Raw genomic sequence first — 20,350 nt, 5'->3', positions numbered from 1 at the left:
CTGCCAAATAATAGTATTTCTGCCAAGTTATTATGTTTCTCTTAAGTCACAAAATTTTTGCTAAAATGTTATGTTAATGCTGCATGTCAGAAATACATTGCAGAAAGCCTGTGTCTCTGTCTGTGTGAGCAAGGGGTGCAGCTGTATTGACAGCAAAAACTACACAGTCTGATGAAGCAGACAGAAGCAGCATCTCTGATTGGTGGATTCAAATTTGAGTAGATCCAGGCTGTTTAATATGAAAATATGAAGCTGAAAAAAGCTGAAGAAGATGAAGTCAGTATTTGAAAAAGTTTTTGAACTTTTAATAACTTTGCAGAAGCACAGTTTGTGTGTGTGTGTGTGTCCATATTTGTAATTGTGTGTATCTGCTGGCTGTTCTTTCTTGCTTTTTTACAATTTCTGCCTATTTTTCACAGTTTAACAAGATCCACTATTCAGTCGTTTCAGCTGGTCATTTTGCTTGTCCAATATTTCTGCTTATTACTTTTCTGCTAAATTATAGTGTTTCTACAATGTTTTAGTATTTGTGCCAAATTTAGTATTTCTGACAAGTTATTATGTTTCTGTTAAGTCACAATATTTTTGTTAAGATGTTATTTTAATGCTCCATGTCAGAAATACATCGCAGAAAGCCTCTGTCTGTGTTTCTGTGTGCAAGGGGTGCAGCTGTATTGACAGGAAAAAGTGCACAGCCTGAGGAACCAGGCAGAAGCAGCCTCTCTGATTGGTGGATTGAAATTTAGCAGTTCCAGGCTGTTTAACTGGCATAGATACACACAGGCCACACTCTTAATAGCCCTTGTTCACTCTATGCTCTGTGTGTGTGTGTGTGTGTCCTAAATTAAAGGTAAAAACATACACACACACACTCTGACACACGGATGCAAATATAAACGGACAGATAAATTCCTTGCATGCATCTTCAGCATTACTGGGTTTCTGCAGCTCCTGTTTTTCGTGTTTAATACATCCGGCACACAAGCGATTAAACACTATGAATCTGTTCCACAATATTTGCAGTCACTTTATAATGGGTAAGTTGTAAAAAGGCAGTCACGGATCACCACTATAACATTTTGACAATAAATTGTATTTGAATAAAACTGTTTCCTGTAGCCTAAATACGTCTGTGCACCTGAATAGAACTAAAGATTTTTCTCATAGGGTTAATAACATGTCTACCAACTATTTCATGTCCAAATGACTGCTGAGAGTTATTCCAAAAGCTTCCTTTAGTGGCTCTTCATCAGAATATTTATTTACTTGTTGACATGAAAATCAATCACTGTGTATTTTTAACACCTAAAATTCAATCTGATGCCATTATCCTGCCAAACAACATAAAAGTCTCCAAAAAGTTTAAGTATGGAACATGTTATAAATGGAAAATCTTATATTGCACTCTAAGCACAACAAATGTGAAATGGCAGGAAAGATCAGTGCTCTGTTGCTGTATGCAGAGTACATGTGTACATTTTTCAGAGTACCAAAAAACACATTGCCTTTGCAGACTGATGATCAAACACAGAGATAGAAAAATTACAAATACCTGAACGTTGCTGTCTTATGTCATTCAGTCACCTAAAGGTAGTAAGTTTGACCTTGGGAGGATCATCATGACTAGGTCTGCATGCCTACTGTAAATGCACCGATTTCCAGTCATGTGAATGGCTGATTAGATATTTGTCTTAATGAGCAGTTGAACAGTTGTACCTAAGTTACCTGATTTTAGTCATTAGGCCTTTTAAAAAGTATTACTGCCATTTGTGTCTTAATATTTCTAGTAACACTAATTTAACTGCAGTGAGCACGTGAGACATCCCTTTTTATGGAAAAGGAAGGAAAAGTCATATTTATTATTATTCACATATTACACAGACTGTTTGTGCTGACTGAACAGGCTCAGGCTGAAGCAGTGCAGTTCCTGGCCTATTTTCAAGTATCACTAAAGTTATCATGTGTATAAATCTCACCATTAAATGTCAGTAGATTGCAGACTGCAGTAAATTCAGTCACTTTTCTTATCCCTCCTGACTCAAGTGCATAAACCGATCTACGTTAGCTCTGGTAATTCTGACGATTGTTCAGTAAATTTTTGTTTAATCTCTTTATTTGCTTTTTGGAGAAGTGAAGTTACAAAAAGCTCTTCAAACAAATTTGCTTTGGTGGAGAGAAAATAACCGTTGTAGACTGTTTGGGGTTACCTTTTATGAATGTGGGACTAGCATTGAATTTTCAAAAGTGAAGTCAGTTCTTCTGACCAGGTTCAGACCAGGATGAACATAAGTATAATACTGAACCCACTAGGGAACCGCTCCCAGCTGTGGGTTCACCTCCTCCTGCTGAACTCATAGAGCAGCAAACAACCAGTCCAGGGACAGACTCTAATGTAGCATCACTTTCATCGGTCACTCCTGAACTCCTGTGAAGCATGACGAATGTGGCCTCTCTAAATATGAGTAACTAAGAAAACATGTCAGTAGGCATCCTAGTAGTTAATGACTTAATTATTTGGGGTATTATTGCTATAAAAATAATATTAATAGTATTATTATTATTGTGCTTCGGGCTTTAGGCTCTACTGATAACGCAGAGGTCTCTTCCTCTGGGCTGTTTAAAGGGCCAGTTTATCCAAAGCTGTGTATATACCAGCTGCTGTCAGGCTTCAGATGTTTGCATTAGTCCCCTCCACAGTCCACTGTTTTGTAAGCCATTGCTTTACTGCATAAGTTCCCATCTACTGTAAAGAAATGGAGATAAGCAGGCACATAATATGAAAAGGCATGCTGTAGGTTGACTTTGTCTTTTCTGATTCATCGGTTTGTGTGGCTCTTTTCACAGGAGTGACCTAACCCACACTTTATTCACTTATATGATAAATAAGTTTAGTGTAATGTAGTGCAAAATACACTTCTTTTAATTTAATAACATGAAGCTGCATCAAGTTTCCATGGTGACTGCTCAAGAAATTCTGCATTCATAAATAAACATCAGACTGTCAAAAGAGCTCATCTGTGCGAGACCACCGAGCTGAGAGCATTTTCAGGTCGAGATCCCCCCGTACACCATTGTTGGAGAGCAGTTAAAAGCTTTTCTTCCCGACTGTGATTTGAAAACGTCTAAATGGAATCAAGTCAAGGAATCTATAAACCTATCAGGGTATGTGACAGTTTTTGCTTTTACTGCATTTCAATAATTTGAAGAATTTGTTGTAGTTTTAAAAGCTGACAAACTGAGAATCATTTTAAGTAACAATGACTAAATTGCTATTTCTTTGACAGGTGTTGTTCAACACACCGATTTATGAATCTGCTGTAAAGATCTGCTGGCATCTTCCGGGCTACAGGACTCAGGTTAGACCCAGATTCATGCAAACCAAAACTGACAGAAAATATCAGTTAATTTCTGAGGACCTGAGAGTGGTGGTGATTAAATGTCTCCTTTTACTTTTAGATTGAGATTATGACAGAGTTTCTCAGACTTCAGCAGGAAGATCTAATTCCACCTAACCTCACTGCTGAAGATCTGAGAGATCTTTTGGTGGAGAAGAGCAGGGAGACACTCAGAGAGCAGTGAGTTACTGTCACACCTCAAAGTCTGTTTGTGATGACGTGTAAATGCTGAGAGAAAACCTCTGCTTTGCTTTCTTTTGAAGGCTGTGGGAGTTTGAATTAGAGGATTTTGAAGAAGAGGAAGCCAAACCTCTTCTAAGGCTGGTAAGACTAGAAAACCCACAAGACTTGTAGTAATTTGGAAATTTCTTTTTTTCATTTTGTTCACATAACCTTTAAACATAAGTGCACTGTAAATGTGTTTTCTGTCTCAGGTATGGGCGGTGAACGTCATCAATAAAATGAGGGATGTTGAATTTCAAGCCAGAATGCTTCTTCAGTTCCCAGAGGCTGTACCTCCTAAATTTCAGTCAGTCACATGTAATATACAGTTATTAACCCTGTAAGACCCAACCCATCAAAAAATAGCCAGAAAATTCTGATTTTTTGGAACTGAGATGTTTATTAACCCTTTAAACAAAATCTACAAATTAGTTTTTTTCTGTGTCATGTTGTGTATGATTTACTTTTATTATGTATTTATTTTTTGCATCACATTTGATACACTGGGTGTTTTTGGCAACTTTTTGTTAACGACAATGTTAATTTTTTTTTTTTTAAAAAGAGTTTTGTCCATAACAATTTGAAATTATGGCAAGTATTGATCATGTTGATGAGATAGAGGTCTCAGAAACCCATGTATGATATAAAGGGCATTATAGGGTTAACAGTCCAGCTCCAGTGTTTCAATACTCAAGTGATGCTTTGAATATGTTTAAAAGAGAACTCTTATGTTTTTCTACAGAGCACCTAAACTCCTCAGCGTGGTGAAGGATTACGTTGAAATCCTGAAAAAGAAGCAGCAGGAACAGCATAACAGCAAACTGCTCACAGCGCAGGAGGTAGTGATCGAGGTAGTTCCCCGCGTTCTCCAGGGCTTCTGGGAGCTTCCTCCTCGTCCCCTTCTAAACATGGCCTCCCAGAGTCTAAGCATCCTCTCCACGAGTGTCACCAAGGCCACTTTAGATCGTGTCTCCAAGAGTCTCACGGCGATGGAAACACAGGCCATCTTCACCCGCTCCATCCGAGACAATATGGTCGACAGCATCCTGACGGAGATTAGGCAGAAATTTCCTCAAGAAATTCTGTCTATCAAAATTGCAAACTTTGCACCAGTGTTGCTGAAGACCATAGCTGATGTAGCAATGATCCGGATATGTGAAATCTTTGAGCCCCCTTCAAGTCTTCCTGATGTGAAGAACACAAATGAAGAACGCTCCTCTGACGGTCTTTCAATGGCAAATGTTCCACCAGCCGAAGGATCTTTTTCAGAAAGTGTTCCAGAGCCTGACGTTCTCTGTGAGGAACTTCTTGCTGAAAGGGCATCCAGTCTGAGTTCTCAAGACCTTACGATCGAAGGAGCTCTTTCCGGAAGTGTGCAAGAGCCTGACATTCCCTGTGAGGAACTTCTTGCTGAAAGGGCATCCAGTCTGAGTTCTCAAGACCTTACGATCGAAGGAGCTCTTTCCGGAAGTGTGCAAGAGCCTGACATTCCCTGTGAGGAACTTCTTTCTGAAAGTTCATCTAGTCTGAAGGCTGAAGACCTTACAATTGAAGGAGGTCTTTCAGAAAGTGTGGCAGTGGCTGACGTTCCCTGTGAGGAACCCTATGCTGAGTCCAAATCCAGTGTTAAAGGCAAAGATCATAAGATCAAAGGATCTCGTTTGGAAATTGGGCCAGTTCCTGATGTTCCCTGTGAGGAACCTTTTCCTGAACCCGAATCAAGTATGAAGTGCAAAGACTTTCAGATCAACAAGAAGAAGAAGAAAAAGGGCTTCTTCAAAAGACTTAAAAGGCTGTTCTGCTGTTGTTGCAGACCAAAAGACACTGACTGACATTGAAACTGCGACCCAGTATTGGTGTTCCAGTAACTGTACATATGTTCCTTGATGATTGTTGTTCATGTTTTGGGGGTTTCTTTAGTTTTCAGTGGGCTGGGTGTTTTTTTCCCCTTCGTTTTCTTTACTTAATTCTTGTTCATAGTTCCTGATTTGTTTTCCTAGTTCTTGTTTCTTAGTTTTTAGTTTCTTGAGTCCAGTTGAGTTGCTATATGAGTTTTGAGTTTTCTTTTTTTGTGACGTTTATCCCTAATGAAAATGTTTTTCCAGCAATAAAAGCTGCCGATTTAAGTTTCATTCCACGTAAGAGTCCTGTGTTTGGGTCCTACTACCTGCCTGTCACAACACACCATGACAGAAATCCAATTTTATAAACTCATTCATATTCAACCCATTCTGTTAACATATGAACAACAGTAACTGAAACTGGTATATAAAATGCATTTCCTGTCAAAAATGCAGTGTGAATGCTAATAGCTGAATAGTGTCCCGAATTCGAAATGTTGAGCAATGGAACAAACCAGCAGAGGCCCAGAAGAGTGCAGTCAAACAATGAGTTTATTGAACACACACGCGCGGGAAGATGTACACTGCATCACATCAGCGTAAGTCTTCTTCCAAAAATACACTTCAGAATGCTTTTATAATATCAGGGTTCCGCCCCTTCATGCGTCAAATGAACATCAAATGCATCAATTACAGTAAATGGTCAATTTTTAAATATCTATAAACAGACAAAGAAGTTCCTCTTTCTATCACACTTTCCATACATGGCAATTAGTTTCAGGCCCAGATGGTCCCTGTGGGCTTGTCCTCTTCTTGACTCACCTTCTGTCATCTGTTGCTAAGCAAACTCAAATGCAGTCAGAAGCTAAATGGATTCCAGGCCTTTGGCCTGGCCTGTGTTTAAATCATGTGTTTGTAAGCGTGTACGCGGTTTATCCTTCTGTGCTCCAAGTCACTTACACAATAGATTGTCTGGACATCGCGCCAAACAAAGCTTACGACCTTCTATTGACCGAGCGTCAACTCTTTTAATGAGCACAATATGCAATGTGTGCATACAATGATTATGGTTGCACCTGTAATAAAAAGGTTAATATGATGCCAGTAGCTTTAATAAACATCTTAATGCAATATCGATGCTGTAGGTTATATTATTAATGCAATGTTAATGATGAAAGTTATATTGTAGCAGTAAAATAATTTCTGTATCTCCACAATAGTTCAATTCAATTCAATTCAATTTTATTTATATAGCGCCAAATCACAACAAAAGTCGCCTCAAGGCGCTTTATATTGTACAGTAGATAGCACAATAATAAATACAGAGAAAAACCCAACAATCATATGACCCCCTATGAGCAAGCACTTTGGCGACAGTGGGAAGGAAAAACTCCCTTTTAACAGGAAGAAACCTCCGGCAGAACCAGGCTCAGGGAGGGGCGGGGCCATCTGCTGCGACCGGTTGGGGTGAGAGAAGGAAAACAGGATGAAAGACATGCTGTGGAAGAGAAACAGAGATTAATAACAGATATGATTCGATGCAGAGAGGTCTATTAACACATACTGAGTGAGAAAGGTGACTGGAAAGGAAAAACTCAATGCATCATGGGAATCCCCCGGCAGCCTACGTCTATTGCAGCATAACTAAGGGAGGATCCAGGGTCACTTGGTCCAGCCCTAACTATATGCTTTAGCAAAAAGGAAAGTTTTAAGCCTAATCTTGAAAGTAGAGATAGTGTCTGTCTCCCGAATCCAAACTGGAAGCTGGTTCCACAGAAGAGGGACCTGAAAACTGAAGGCTCTCCCTCCCATTCTACTTTTAAATACTCTAGGGACAACAAGTAGGCCTGCAGAGCGAGAGCGAAGTGCTCTAATAGGGTGATATGGTACTACAAGGTCATTAAGATAAGATGGGGCCTGATTATTTAAGACCTTGTATGTGAGGAGCAGGATTTTGAATTCAATTCTGGATTTAACAGGAAGCCAATGAAGGGAAGCCAAAACAGGAGAAATCTGCTCTCTCTTTCTAGTCCCTGTCAGGACTCTTGCTGCAGCATTTTGGATTAGCTGAAGACTTTTCAGCGAGTTTTTAGGACATCCTGATAATAAAGAATTACAGTAGTCCAGCCTGGAAGTAATAAATGCATGAACTAGTTTTTCAGCGTCACTCTGAGACAGGATATTTCTAATTTTAGAGATGTTGCACAAATGGAAGAAAGCAGTCTTACATATTTGTTTAATATGTGCCTTGAAGGACATGTCCTGGTCAAAAATGACTCCAAGGTTCCTCACAGTGTTACTGGAGGCCAAGGTAATGCCATCCAGAGTAAGAATCTGGTTAGATACCATATTTCTAAGATTTTCAGGGCAGAGTACAATAACCTCAGTTTTATCTGAATTAAGAAGCAGAAAGTTAGCGGCCATCCAGGTCTTTATGTCTTTAAGACATTCCTGCAGTTTAACTAATTGGTGTGTGTTACCTGGCTTCATGGATAGATAGAGCTGCGTGTCATCTGCATAGCAGTGAAAATTTATGCTATGTCTTCTAATGATGCTGCCTAGGGGAAGCATGTATAATGTAAATAGAATTGGTCCTAGCACTGAACCCTGAGGAACACCATAATAGACCTTAGTGTGTGAAGAGGACTCTTCATTTACTTGAACAAATTGGAGTCTATTAGATAGATATGATACAAACCACTGCAGCGCAGTACCTGTAATACCTACAGCATGTTCTAATCGCTCTAATAGGATATTATGATCAACAGTATCAAACGCTGCACTGAGGTCTAGCAGGACAAGCACAGAGATGAGTCCACTGTCAGAGGCCATAAGAAGATCATTTGTAACCTTCACTAAAGCTGTTTCTGTGCTGTGATGAGCTCTGAAACCTGACTGAAACTCTTCAAATAAGCCATTCCTCTGCAGATGATCTGTTAGCTGTTTGACTCTTTCAAGGATGTTTGATATGAAAGGAAGGTTGGAGATTGGCCTATAATTAGCTAAGACAGCTGGGTCTAGAGATGCTTTTTAAGTAAAGGTTTAACTACAGCCAGCTTGAAGGCCTGTGGTACATAGACGATTATTAGAGATAAGTTGATCATATTTAAGATTGAAGAATTAATTAATGGCAGGACTTCTTTGAGCAGTTTTGTAGGAATGGGGTCTAAAAGACACGTTGATGGTTTGGAGGAATTAATTATTGAAGTTAACTCAGAAAGATCAATTGGAGAAAAAGAGTCTAACTTAACATCAATGGTACTCAAAGTAGCTGTAGATAATATTACATCTGTGGGATGATTATTGTTAATTTTTTCTCTAATGATAAAAATTTTATTTGTGAAGAAGTTCATGAAGTCATTACTAGTTAACGTTAAAGGGATGGTTGGCTCAGTAGAGCTCTGACTTTTTGTCAGCCTGGCTACAGTGCTGAAGAGAAACCTGGGGTTGTTCTTATTTTCTTCAATCAGTGACGAATAGTAAGATGTTCTGGCTTTGCGGAGGGCTTTCTTATAAAGCAGCAAACTATTTCTCCAGGCTAAATGATGATCCTCTAAATTTGTGACACGCCATTTCCTCTCCAGCTTACGAGTTATCTGCTTTAGGCTACGTGTTTGAGAATTATACCACGGAGTCAGGGACTTCGGATTTGAGGCCTTAGTTTTCACTGGAGCTACAGTATCCAGAGTCGTACGTAGTGAGGAGGTAAAATTATTAACAAGATAATCGACCTCTGTTGGAGTAGCGTTCAGATAGCTGCCCTGCTCTATGTTGGTACAGGGCATTGAAGATGATAACAGTGGGTGGATTATATTCTTAAACTTAGTTACAGCACTTTCAGAAAGACATCTACTTTGATAAAGTCTACTCTCCGTTGCTGTGTAATCAATCATTGTAAATGTAAATGTTATCAGGAAATGATCAGACAGCAGAGGGTTTTCAGGAAACACTGTTAAATGTTCAGTTTCTATGCCATATGTTAAAATAAGATCTAGAGTGTGATTAAAGTGGTGGGTGGGTTCTTTTACATTTTGAGAGAAGCCAATTGAGTCTAATAACAGATTAAATGCAATGTTGAGGCTGTCATTTTTAGCATCTACATGGATGTTAAAATCACCCACAATAATTATTTTATCAGAGCTGAGCACTAAATCAGATAAAAAGTCTGAGAAATCAGAGAGAAACTCTGTGTAAGGCCCAGGTGGACGATAGATGATAACAAGTAAGACTGGTTTCTGAGTTTTACAGCTGGGTTGGACAAGGCTAAGCATCAGGCTTTCAAATGAATTAAAAGTCTGTCTTGGTCTTTCGTTAATTAATAGACTGGTGTGAAAAATTGCTGCCACACCGCCCCCTCGGCCTGTGCTTCGAGGTTTCTGGTAGTTAGAATGACTCGGGGGTGTTGATTCATTTAAACTAACATAATCATCCTGCTGCAACCAGGTTTCTGTAAGGCAGAGTAAATCGATTTGTTGGTCAATTATTAAGTCATGAACTAACAGAGACTTGGAGGAGAGAGACCTAATATTTAATAATCCACATTTCACTGTTTTACTCTTTGGTTCAGATGTGGATTCTGTATTGTTCTTTCTTTGTGATTTTTTATGTTTAAGTTTTTTATTGCTGGTTTTTGGTTTGTTTTTTGTCTTTTTGGGAGCTGACACAGTCTCTATGGAGATGGGTTTTTGGGGGGGGGGTAGCAGGAGGAGAGAAGCTGCAGAGAGGCGTGTAAGACTGCAACTCTGCTTCCTGGTCCCAACTCTGGATAGTCATATTTTGGGGGGTTTAATAAATTGGTCCATATTTCTAGAAATGAGAGCTGCTCCATCCAAAGTGGGATGGATGCCGTCTCTCCTAACAAGACCAGGTTTCCTCCAGAAGGTTTGCCAATTATCTATGAAGCCCACATCGTTTCTGGGACACCACTCAGACAGCCAGCAATTTAAGGAGAACATGCGGCTAAACATGTCACTCCTGGTCTGATTGGGGAGGGGACCAGAGAAAACTACAGAGTCCGACATTGTTTTGGCAAAGTTACACACCGATTCAATATTGATTTTAGTGACCTCCGATTGGCGTAACCGGGTGTCATTACTGCCGATGTGAATTATGATCTTACTGTATTTACGTTTACCCTTAGCCAGCAGTTTTAAATTTCCTTCAATGTCGCCTGCTCTGGCCCCTGGAAGACAATTGACTATGGTTGCCGGTGTCTCTAGCTTCACATGTCTGAGAACAGAATCACCAATTACCAGAGTTTGACCCCCGGCCGGTGTGTCGCCGAGTGGGGAAAAACGGTTAAACACATGAACAGGTTGGTGGTGTACCTGGGGCTTCTGTTTAAGACTATGCTTCCTCCTCACCGTCACCCAGCCGCCCTCTTTCCCCAGCTGCTTGGGGTCTGCCGGGGAACAGCTAGCGGGGCCTACGCTATCTTCGGCTGCACCAGCTGCAGGGGCCTGGCTAGCTACGGGTGAATGAAGGGTGCGAAGCCGAGTCTCCAATTCAGTAATCCTGGCCTCCACAGCTGCAAATATGCTACATTTGTTACAGGTATCATTACTGCTAAAGGAGGCCGAGGAGTAACTAAACATCTGACACAATGAGCAGGAAAGTGCAGGAGGGACAGGTGAAGTAGCCATGGTGCTAACGAGTCGGCTACGAGCTAAGCTAAGCTAGCGAAACAGTACAGAGACAGTGAGTGAATACTTTGGCTATAAATTAGGTAGTGAGCACACAGAAAGGGTGCTTCAGATGAAGCACGTTAAGATTATACTATGAAAAAGGGATGTATCAGAAGATTTAAATTAAATTGCTAAGCAGAAAAGCTACTCAGAAACACCACTGTGTTTGAGCAGGAACAGGAAGTGATACTCTACCACAAAGCGAGCGAACACCAAGTGACAGCGCCCCCGACGTGACCAAGAAGAAACCTTGTTACAAAATGTGTTGGTTTGAATTGAATTTTTATAATTGCTAAAATCTTTGGTGAAAAACATGTTTCATGGGCTGAAATACACCAAAACATTCATCTGACAAATTTTTCCTAGTTAGACATTATGAAACATGACATGTAAAAGTGAATTTTGCCAAAGTTCTTAAGATACTTTTGTTTTTTAAGAAAAAGAAAAAAAAAAAAAAAAAAAAAAACAACAAACAAAACTACTACATCATGTATAATTTTCTCATGTCATGTGTAATTTCCATTGCAAATATTAATCACAGTTAAAGTAAGAGGGGAAGGCAGTAAAAACTCTGGAACGGAGACGTCATCAAGTACACCGTCGTTCTAATTGTAAAATGATCGCGCTGCGTTCCTGGGAAGTCCACACTCGTGTGCGAACTTAGTAGCGAGAACGTGAGTACAAACTTGGGTACTTGAGAATTGAGAAATGGTCTGAGAGTTTACAGCAGAAAACAACAAGTTACACATACTGTTTCAGACACTTTATTGGGGCCGTAGCTGTTCATAGTAAGTCATGATTGCTTTAGTAGCACTCACTGAGAGCACCGTTACTCCCAGAAAGCCTATTGATCCAGCCACAATGGCTATTACAGTCATGTACTCTGCCCCTGGAAAGAGATGGATATAGGTTCATTTCGTCACCCCTGTATTCACAATACACACAGCTAAACACATGTGCAGTAAGTCAAGACATAGTAGAAGATCAGTGACAGTCTATATCAGGACTGCTTTTTTATATGAACCAAGAAGAATTTAAGTTAAAACAAAACAAAACACTAACAACAGAAATGCATTGATGCACTGTAATCTAAGAATAGTTATGAAAGCAGATGCAGATTCTTTTGAGAGTTCAGTCTTAAATTTGAACTAACTGAATGATCCCAAGCTTACAGTAAGACTGTGTAGCTGACTTCACTCTTGTGTTGACAATCAAAGGTCCAGCAGACACGACAGCAGCTTGTTTCCCCTCACTCTCCATTTGACTCACAGACCTCTTTGTGCGCTGCTTGTCAGTGCATTTCTGCAAAAGAATGAGAGTCAACTTCAGATTCATGCAGAAAGACAAAAAAAATAAATAAATAAATAATAATAATAATAAAAAAAATTCTGAAATCTGGATAGAATAAGGTAAATGGATTTAACACAAATCTGACTGAACCACAGAGCAGCATGTTAAATGAGCAATAATGGTCACCTAAGGGAACTTCATGTACCTGTAGGTTTTTGTAACCAAAAAGCTTTGAGCTCTTGTCTTCAGAGTGTACCGACACTTTGATATCAGCTGTTGGAATCTTTAAACCCAAGTGCAAAGCTGACCACCTCAAAATGGGATTTGGCTGAATCTCATTGTGGCCTTATTTGGCAAAATTACCCAAACTAAATGTTCCACAATAAATGTTTTGGAAACTTACAAAAAAAAATTATTTTTTTCCTCTATTCATAGAAACCTAACTAAAATAAGAGTCCTACTCTAAATAAAAACTGAAGTGGCAAAGTGCATAAAAAAAACAACCTGTCAAAACTTACAGCCATGACTATATGAATGTTGTTTCAGTATAATGACAGCCAAGCAGGAAACAAAATGCACTGCGACTGACATGCAGTGACATACAAGTGCAGTAGTTGTTGCATGCCAAGACACAATCAGAGTGGCGGCAGAAACAAGACAATGTTCCCACCTGAGAATTCCAGGTGGGAAATGGAAAGGCCTGTTCGTCCCTGTTGTCTGAGTAACCTGTAGCCAGATACTTACATCAAATGGATTAACTACATTATTTTACCAAGTGCATCTCAAGCTTGAAACAATTGGCCATTTTACCAGTCGACAGTCTTCATCATGTCCACATATGCTGGCCAGGCAGTGGAAGTAAAGAGGTAACTTCTTAGGCATGTTGAACATCTGAATGGAAAACCTGCTTCTATGTGCCAGACCGTTCACAGACAGCCAGTGGAAAGTGGGGTCAACAGGACAGCTGAAAGGAATATGCAACAAGGAAGAAACATAAGCGTGTGGTTCCATTTAGCAATCCTAACCTTTCAAAATGTATCTTCTGAAAGTCATCAAGTTTGTGGGCACAGAGGAACCAGACTTAACAGAGCAACTTGGAGAAAGCTTGAGACTTCATTATATATATATCTAACCATACACTTTTAAAAAGTTTTATTCAAATAATAAAAAAAAAAAAAAAAAAAAAAAAAAAAAAAAAAAAAAAAAAGAGGAGGAATAGGTATTTGGTATGTCCAAAGTCTAGCCCATTCATTGCCAGCTGCATGCTCAGCAATGGATCCTAGTTGTCAAACATCAAACGTGAATTCTCTAGAGAGAGATTTCATGAATACCCATCTTGCAAAAGAACGCCCTGGGTAGGGTCGTGAGGGTCGATGCTCTCAGTCGTCCAGCACGACTTCACCTGCAGGAGCAGGTCTACAGCAAAAGAGCCGTTTGTCTCCAGAGCCACCTGGAAGAACAGTGTGTCCTCGAGTTCCAGGGTTATGGCATCCCTGTAACTGTTTGTGTAAGACTCATCCCTGTACAAGGTCATTTTCAGGCCCAGGTGCACTGACGAGTTAAACTCCACCAAGGTCATGGAAGTGAGCCTACAAGCAGAGAGCAGAATCAGAGAGACTTTATTTATCCCCAAGGGGCAATTAAGAAGTCATTATCTTTCATGTTGCCCTGATTTACAGTACATTATGATAAAAAGAAAGCACACCTGCCTCACTTCACTGAAGTTTGCATGGATTTGTTCATGCACAGCCCCGTGAAAGCACTACCACAGCATTTCAAACAGGTTTAGCCTTTTAATTTAAACGTATTCCAGTATTCCTCATCCTGCATTAAAGATTACTACTACCCCCCCTCCACCTTCATTGCAATGAGTTTCTCATCTAAGGCCGACAAAACACATATTTTGGATGCCTCAGGGGAACAAATATTCAGAAACATCATGATTTTAACTGGAATAACAGACATTTTTTGGTAAAACTTTTGGCTTCATATTTGTCTTTACAATAATTTGGTAAGGAATGTATGGTCAACTCAGTGACTGCAAGGTGCTCGGGTCCTGTGGTCCATTATGGCAAAACACCCACACTTTGGTTTCATCGGACTAAAGTCTTGCAGTTGGTTCTAAGAGTTTTGTAAACATAAGCCATGCTTCCATATTTATTTATTGCTTCCATATTTAAAAAAAGGCTGAACAAGTCATATCTGTTCAGCCTTTTCCTCCTAATTGTACTGTTCTGAACTTTGAGGCCTGTAGAGTCTGAAATGCAGCTCTTGGGTGTTTTGCAGTTTGAGCACTGCAGTCTGACCTTGGGGCAAATTTGTTACAAATTCTACTCCTGAGAAGATATGCAAACATCTTGAATGCTTTCCATTTGTGAATAATCTGTTGCTTTATATTGATGACTTCAAATTGCTCCCACTGATCAAAAGGGAGCAATGCTCAAGGATCTTGGAGATTATATTGATCTTTGAGAAACAAACTTTGCTGCTGTTGTCTTACTTTTTTAATTCCTATGGAAACATTAACAGTGTTTTCACACATTGCTTCTGCATGTTGGCTTAATTTTTATATATAATGTAGTGTAATATGTTTTGTAGTTTCTGTGAGGTTGCATTTACTTAAACCCCAAACTGGTAAATGTATGAATATTCCTACAAACACTGGGATTTGATGAATCTCACCATTCCATATCCACACTGACTTGAACATTGCGGACATAATGTCGTGGGTAAACACACTTCCACACCACTTTTAGGTCCCGCCTGCTGATCATCTGCCCTTTGGTCAAAGTGACACTCAGAGTATTCTGGAAGTTGATGTGAGTTTTGTTAACCTAGACAAAACCGACAAACAGAAATAAAACCACAAGGATGAGGGGAAGGGGTAAAAAAGAAAGAAAAAAAAAAAAAACTGCACATACAAGTACTAGCAGGTAGATTTTCCATTATTGTAAAACTCAGCTGTGTGCAGTCAAATTAGCTAAACAGATACATTCAAGTTGGGAAAAAAAAACCCTAATTTGAGTATACATCATATCACTTGGTGAGCAACAATTTTCAGACTATTGTTGAAATAAGATTATAGGACTCAGGATGCTTTATGCAGACTATGATTCATTATTTATCCAGCAAATATCCAGTCATGTAGTAGGCAGTGGCACCCACCACAGGTTTTTGCCTTCCAAAACGAAGATCACTAGGACTGTACAAAAATACAAAATCTTTCCATCCCTCACCTATGGCATGACATGCATATCACATAATACTGTGTAATCAGTCCTGTCAAGGGTAAATATTCAGAGGTCACCGATGTATGCTAGGGTGACAACTTAGGATACTGAGTGAAAACTAACAGAGTGTGTTTTTTAATATTGGTAAGAAATCTGTCTGGCAAACAAACCTTTCAGAGCTTCTTGCTGAGCTTAGTTACTCACCTGCTTCTCAGTTCCACATTCAGAGACTTTTCGTGAGGTGCGGAAGTAGTACAGTGTCTCACTCTCATTCACAATGCAGCGACCATCATTCAGCTTCACTGCAACTGCTCCTCCCATGCGAGAATGTAGGTAGGGCTTTGCTATTCCACCAGCCATCAATTTATCCAGACACCGGCTGAAGAGACCTTTTTCTGTTTGAAATCGAGGGTCAAAAAAAAAAAAAAAAAAACAAAAAAAACCCAGCAGCTGTACTACTACACAGGCATTTTTATTTTATTTTTTTTTATTTTTTTTTTTTTTAAAAGGATCAGCTTTTAAAATAAAATACATAGGTTTAGAGATTGATGAGAGGTCTCTGTACCTTGGCAGACTGGATATGAAGCTGGAGCACGCTCAGTCACAGAGCTGACGTCATAATAACCATGCTGGCATACACAAGAATATGAGCCCAGAGTGTTGATGCACAGAGAATTGTGAGAACATAAAGGCTGTTTGGAAGCACACAGGTCTGGACCTAATAAACAAGCAGGCATGCAAAGAAAATAAAATTCCACTAAAAAGATGAAGGTTTTAACTGACAAGGGCTGAGCCAGCTTTTTATCAACACTTACCATCCCAGTAAATGACTCCACTTTTAACAGTGATGTTGGTGGCATTTAAAGAGCCAGTGTAATACAGAAGATCTTCAATAGGTACGGGCACATTTTCTTTAGTTTGGGAGGCATCAAAAGCCGTGAAGAAAATCTCAGTTTTGCCTGGCTCATCTGCAGGTTCAAAAGAGTCCAACTTTATCCGAACTGGCTTATCTTTCAATAGCTCCTGCAGCTGGAGGACAATAAAAATTTTCAACTTGGCAAGTCATCATAAATTAAAAAACAAAACAAAAAAAACCCCTTAAATTCAGTAATCTTCATAAGAAACTAAAAACCTTAATTATAAGTTTTAAAGTTTAAATGGAATAGTAAATTGGAAAGATGTGTTTCGTGTGTGACATGGAGAGAGTGAGGTTACTCATGTATGGCAACTTGCAGTCTGCCAGCTTTTAAATATGAACATCTCAAACCTGAAAGCTAAAAACTGATATCAAAACATACCAGCAAAAATTTCTGGCACAACTTCACCTACTTCCAAATATGAGAACGATGGGAGTCTAGTGAGCTAAACAAGGTATTGCTGACCTTTTTTCACTACTCTGAGATCACTGCACTGTGTGGAAACAGAGCTACTATTAGCAGGTAAATTAGCACACTCAGATCCATCATCTTAAGATTTTTCCCTCTCACTAAGCACCCTGGCTAACATTAGATGTAGAAGAGTGGGAGATATTTTTAGCCAGGTTTTCACTTTTTTATACAGAATTGTATAAAATTAAGATGAGCCGATTACAGATTTTTTAGTCCATAGCTGCTGATTTAAATGTTTTATGTTTTGCTCACCTTGTTGTTGAAGATCTCCTCTATTTTATCTTTAGCTTCTGATGCGCCGTTGTCTAGATCCTCAGGCAGTTTCCAAGGTACAACCACTGTGAGCCCCATGTTGTCATAATCTAACTCTAGTTCTAAAGACACCAGGAAATGGGAACAGTGGGTAAAGGTTTACATCAAAGACTTTATTGAAATAAAGGTATGTCAAACCAACCCATGTCATGAGCAGGTCCACCAGCCCTCATACGGAGCTCTGAAGATGAATTGGCTGCCATGAAAAACAAATGCGAATGTTCAGACTCCAGCTGGTTGTTACATTCTTCCCACACATTGAGAACATAAGTTTTCCCTTCTTCCAGCCCTAGGAGGCGTAGCTTTGTGACTGACACACGGCTGCTGTCGATGGTGGTGCCGTTCTTCAGGGACAGCTCATATATGAAGCCCACAGCTTGCTGCTGTGGGCTACCAGGGGTCCACACAGCAGTAGAGTCATTAGAGTGGTACGTCAGCTCAGACACACCGTGAGGTCCTGGATTCACATGCAGAATCAATACAGAGGACACAAAGACAAGTAAATAACATACTTGCATATGAAGCCCAACAAGTTACAAATAGCAGCAGTAGTAAGATAAGTTGACAGTGAAAATAGAGAGAAGCTAATAAAGCAAACATGTCTTTAGCTGACTTACTGAACCATCCTGAGACAGCTGTTGTGAAATGACACCAAATTTAAATAAAAAAATAGATTAAAATCCTAATATAAAGCATTCAGTAATGTATGGCAACTACCAATTTACAATATAATTATATTTATAATTCAATATTTCATTTCATATATATGTTAGCCATTAATCCCATTAACACTAAAAGTAGTTACATTATTAAATGCTAAACACCACCAGTTATGCAACTTGGATGGCCAACGCACACAGGTCATGTTTTACCTGTTTGTGCTGTGACCGTCTTAGCACTCATGAGCACACCATCTCCACAAAGTGCCTCCACCCTGGCCTGGTACTGTTGGCATGGCAGCAGCCTCCTCACAGTGTAGCTGTTCATGAGAGTAGTGCCCTGCAGCACACCTTCATGAAACACTCTGAACATGGAGATGGAAGAGGTGTTCCTCACCTCCCAGCTCAGGGTGTAGTTGGTGGGGCCAAACAATGTCTGACGCAAGTCCTCAATGTTGGAATGGACTAAGGGAGAAGCAGAGGGGCTTTCACTGAAGGATAACCAATAGCTTCTCTGCATGAAGTTTTAAATTTAAAAATGCTATTCTATAGGGAGATAAGTGAGTGCCAGTATGGTCAAAAATGTGAGTGGTTCACAAATTAAAGCAGGTAAACTCTGTCAAACTGCTAAATAGGTTCAAATCCAAACAGTGTGTTTGTGCGTCACATACAAGAGTTTCCGTCATTCAGGACCATCTTGCCGTAGCGGGACTCGATTCCTGCCTGGCAAACAGTCTGTAGGCCAAACTTCACTCTGCTGCAGGGCTGCAGGTCAGACAAGCTGACCTCAAAGTTATCTTTGTGCCAAAACGAGACCTCCTCTCTGATGTGGTTTGTACCATTGAGGTAGAAGGCAGTGAGAAGGAAGACCGAGTACTTGCGGTTCACAGGACAGTCCCAGGATAAAGATATGCTGCTGCTATTCCATGATGTAACCTCAAAGTTCTCTGGAACATCTGGATCTGACGAGAAACAGAACAAGAGCTACAGCAGCAGTTTTAGCATGTGTTGAAAACAACTGATAGCAGTGTCATTTAAAACAAAACAAAACCCCCCCAAAAAGCTTTGAGGTTAAAAATCATAGTTGGCGCCATCTAGAGGTTGTTATGTGAATTTAAGGCCTTTAACCTTTGCAAATTTGTTAACTAAACATCACTCATTAGCCCATACCAGTAATAGTAGAGAGGCATGCTAAGGAGAGAGTGTCTGCAATCTCTACACAGGCCATGTAGAGGGTGCAGGAGTCCAGAGCAGAGAAGCGGTAGTGGTTGTGAGTGGTAACATCCAAAGTATGCGTGTTATAGGAGCCTAATTCAACATGGTACAAAGTCACACTGTGACTATAGATGACATCTGGTTGATTCCTCTCCCAGGACACCAGCAACATGGAGGGACTGTGGGACACCAGTTTGAAAGCGAGGCGCATTGTGTGACCTGAGGAGAAAAAAATAGTTTCAAAGATGCAGAAAACTGCAGCAGTAATGCACACGTTTATCTTAATCATCATAATAGTTTGAATGGTAAACATTTTTACAGCACAACTAGGTGGCTGTAGCTCAGGAGGTAGAGCAGGTCATCTACTATTTGGAAGGTTGGTGGTTTGATCACTGGCTGCTCCAGTCTGTATGCCTAAGTATCCTTGGGTACTGAACCCCAGGTTACCCTCCAATGCATTCGCTGGAGTGTAAATGTTAGATAGAACAGGTGAAAAACACATGTTGTATGAAGAGCTTTGAGTGCTCGAGTAGAGGTGAAAAGCATTTACTTCAATCATATCCACGCTAGGGTAGCCTAGCTACAGGTCACGTGGTCTCCAAACAACTTAAATATCAACTCTAAAAGTTAGATACCGGTTGGATTAAGTTAGCGGCAAACATCAATGCAAGGCAGAAGAGACTAGAACCTTTCCTGAATATTCAACATCAGTAATGGTCACTTACCTTCTTGCTAATAGTTAAATGACAAAATTGGCATCTTTTACCAGTTTATTATAAATACAGTGTATAAAAATTAGGAAACAACTAGCCATATATAAATAACACCCTGTGGTTTTATGCAATTCTGTTGCTAAGGAATATTTCATAGCTGGTTCAGGTGACTTCCCAGTTTTGCTGTCTAAAGTGCAACTATAGGAACGACACTCACCCAAAGCAAGGAAGAAATTTTCCTCCTGTTGGAAGTATACTGTTGCATTTTCACATGCAAACACTTCAGTGGGACTCAACAACTTGAGGAAATCCTGAGGAACGATCAGATCCCAACAGCAATCAAACTCTGCAGTGAGGTGGACTGTGCATGAAATCTAACATAACTACTCATCTGTGTAAAA

At 39.9% G+C, this 20,350-nt stretch overlaps 2 protein-coding genes across 2 annotated transcripts; one reads left to right on the top strand and one right to left on the bottom strand.

Annotated features, from left to right (window-relative positions):
* The first annotated feature begins 3,256 nt into the window (after positions 1-3,256).
* LOC134615778 (uncharacterized) lies at positions 3,257-5,597 on the top strand. The gene is made up of 5 exons (XM_063460438.1): positions 3,257-3,356; positions 3,457-3,575; positions 3,659-3,719; positions 3,830-3,924; positions 4,360-5,597. The coding sequence occupies exons 2-5, from the start codon at positions 3,466-3,468 to the stop codon at positions 5,447-5,449; spliced, it is 1,356 nt and encodes a 451-aa protein (XP_063316508.1). The 5' UTR covers positions 3,257-3,356; positions 3,457-3,465; the 3' UTR covers positions 5,450-5,597.
* A 6,309-nt stretch (positions 5,598-11,906) lies between these two features.
* On the bottom strand, positions 11,907-19,447 carry LOC134646723 (uncharacterized). The gene is made up of 13 exons (XM_063500577.1): positions 19,192-19,447; positions 18,693-18,983; positions 18,235-18,486; positions 17,505-17,819; positions 17,303-17,424; positions 16,478-16,691; positions 16,228-16,380; positions 15,867-16,057; positions 15,115-15,266; positions 13,764-14,021; positions 13,243-13,396; positions 12,315-12,444; positions 11,907-12,031 (listed from the first exon to the last, which is right to left on the bottom strand). The coding sequence occupies exons 1-13, from the start codon at positions 19,445-19,447 to the stop codon at positions 11,907-11,909; spliced, it is 2,613 nt and encodes an 870-aa protein (XP_063356647.1).
* Between the last annotated feature and the right edge of the window lie 903 nt (positions 19,448-20,350).

Source organism: Pelmatolapia mariae, linkage group LG17, assembly GCF_036321145.2.
Source record: "Pelmatolapia mariae isolate MD_Pm_ZW linkage group LG17, Pm_UMD_F_2, whole genome shotgun sequence".
Classification (NCBI taxonomy): Eukaryota; Metazoa; Chordata; class Actinopteri; order Cichliformes; family Cichlidae; genus Pelmatolapia; species Pelmatolapia mariae.
The sequence above is the reverse complement of the archived record's forward strand: the minus strand, read 5'-3'. Positions and strand labels throughout refer to the sequence as shown.

Bases quoted from the DNA above. Each gene is read 5' to 3' on its own strand.
- LOC134615778 (XM_063460438.1), top strand. From the start codon at position 3,466: ATGACAGAGTTTCTCAGACTTCAGCAGGAAGATCTAATTCCACCTAAC. The intron at 3,720-3,829 runs GTAAGACTAGAA...TTTCTGTCTCAG, and splicing joins CCAAACCTCTTCTAAGGCTG to GTATGGGCGGTGAACGTCAT. The intron at 3,925-4,359 runs GTCAGTCACATG...GTTTTTCTACAG, and splicing joins GCTGTACCTCCTAAATTTCA to AGCACCTAAACTCCTCAGCG.
- LOC134646723 (XM_063500577.1), bottom strand. From the start codon at position 19,447: ATGCGCCTCGCTTTCAAACTGGTGTCCCACAGTCCCTCCATGTTGCTG. The intron at 18,984-19,191 runs GTATGGGCTAAT...GTTTCTCGTCAG, and splicing joins ATGCCTCTCTACTATTACTG to ATCCAGATGTTCCAGAGAAC. The intron at 16,692-17,302 runs GTGAGCAAAACA...ATTGTCCTCCAG, and splicing joins AGGAGATCTTCAACAACAAG to CTGCAGGAGCTATTGAAAGA.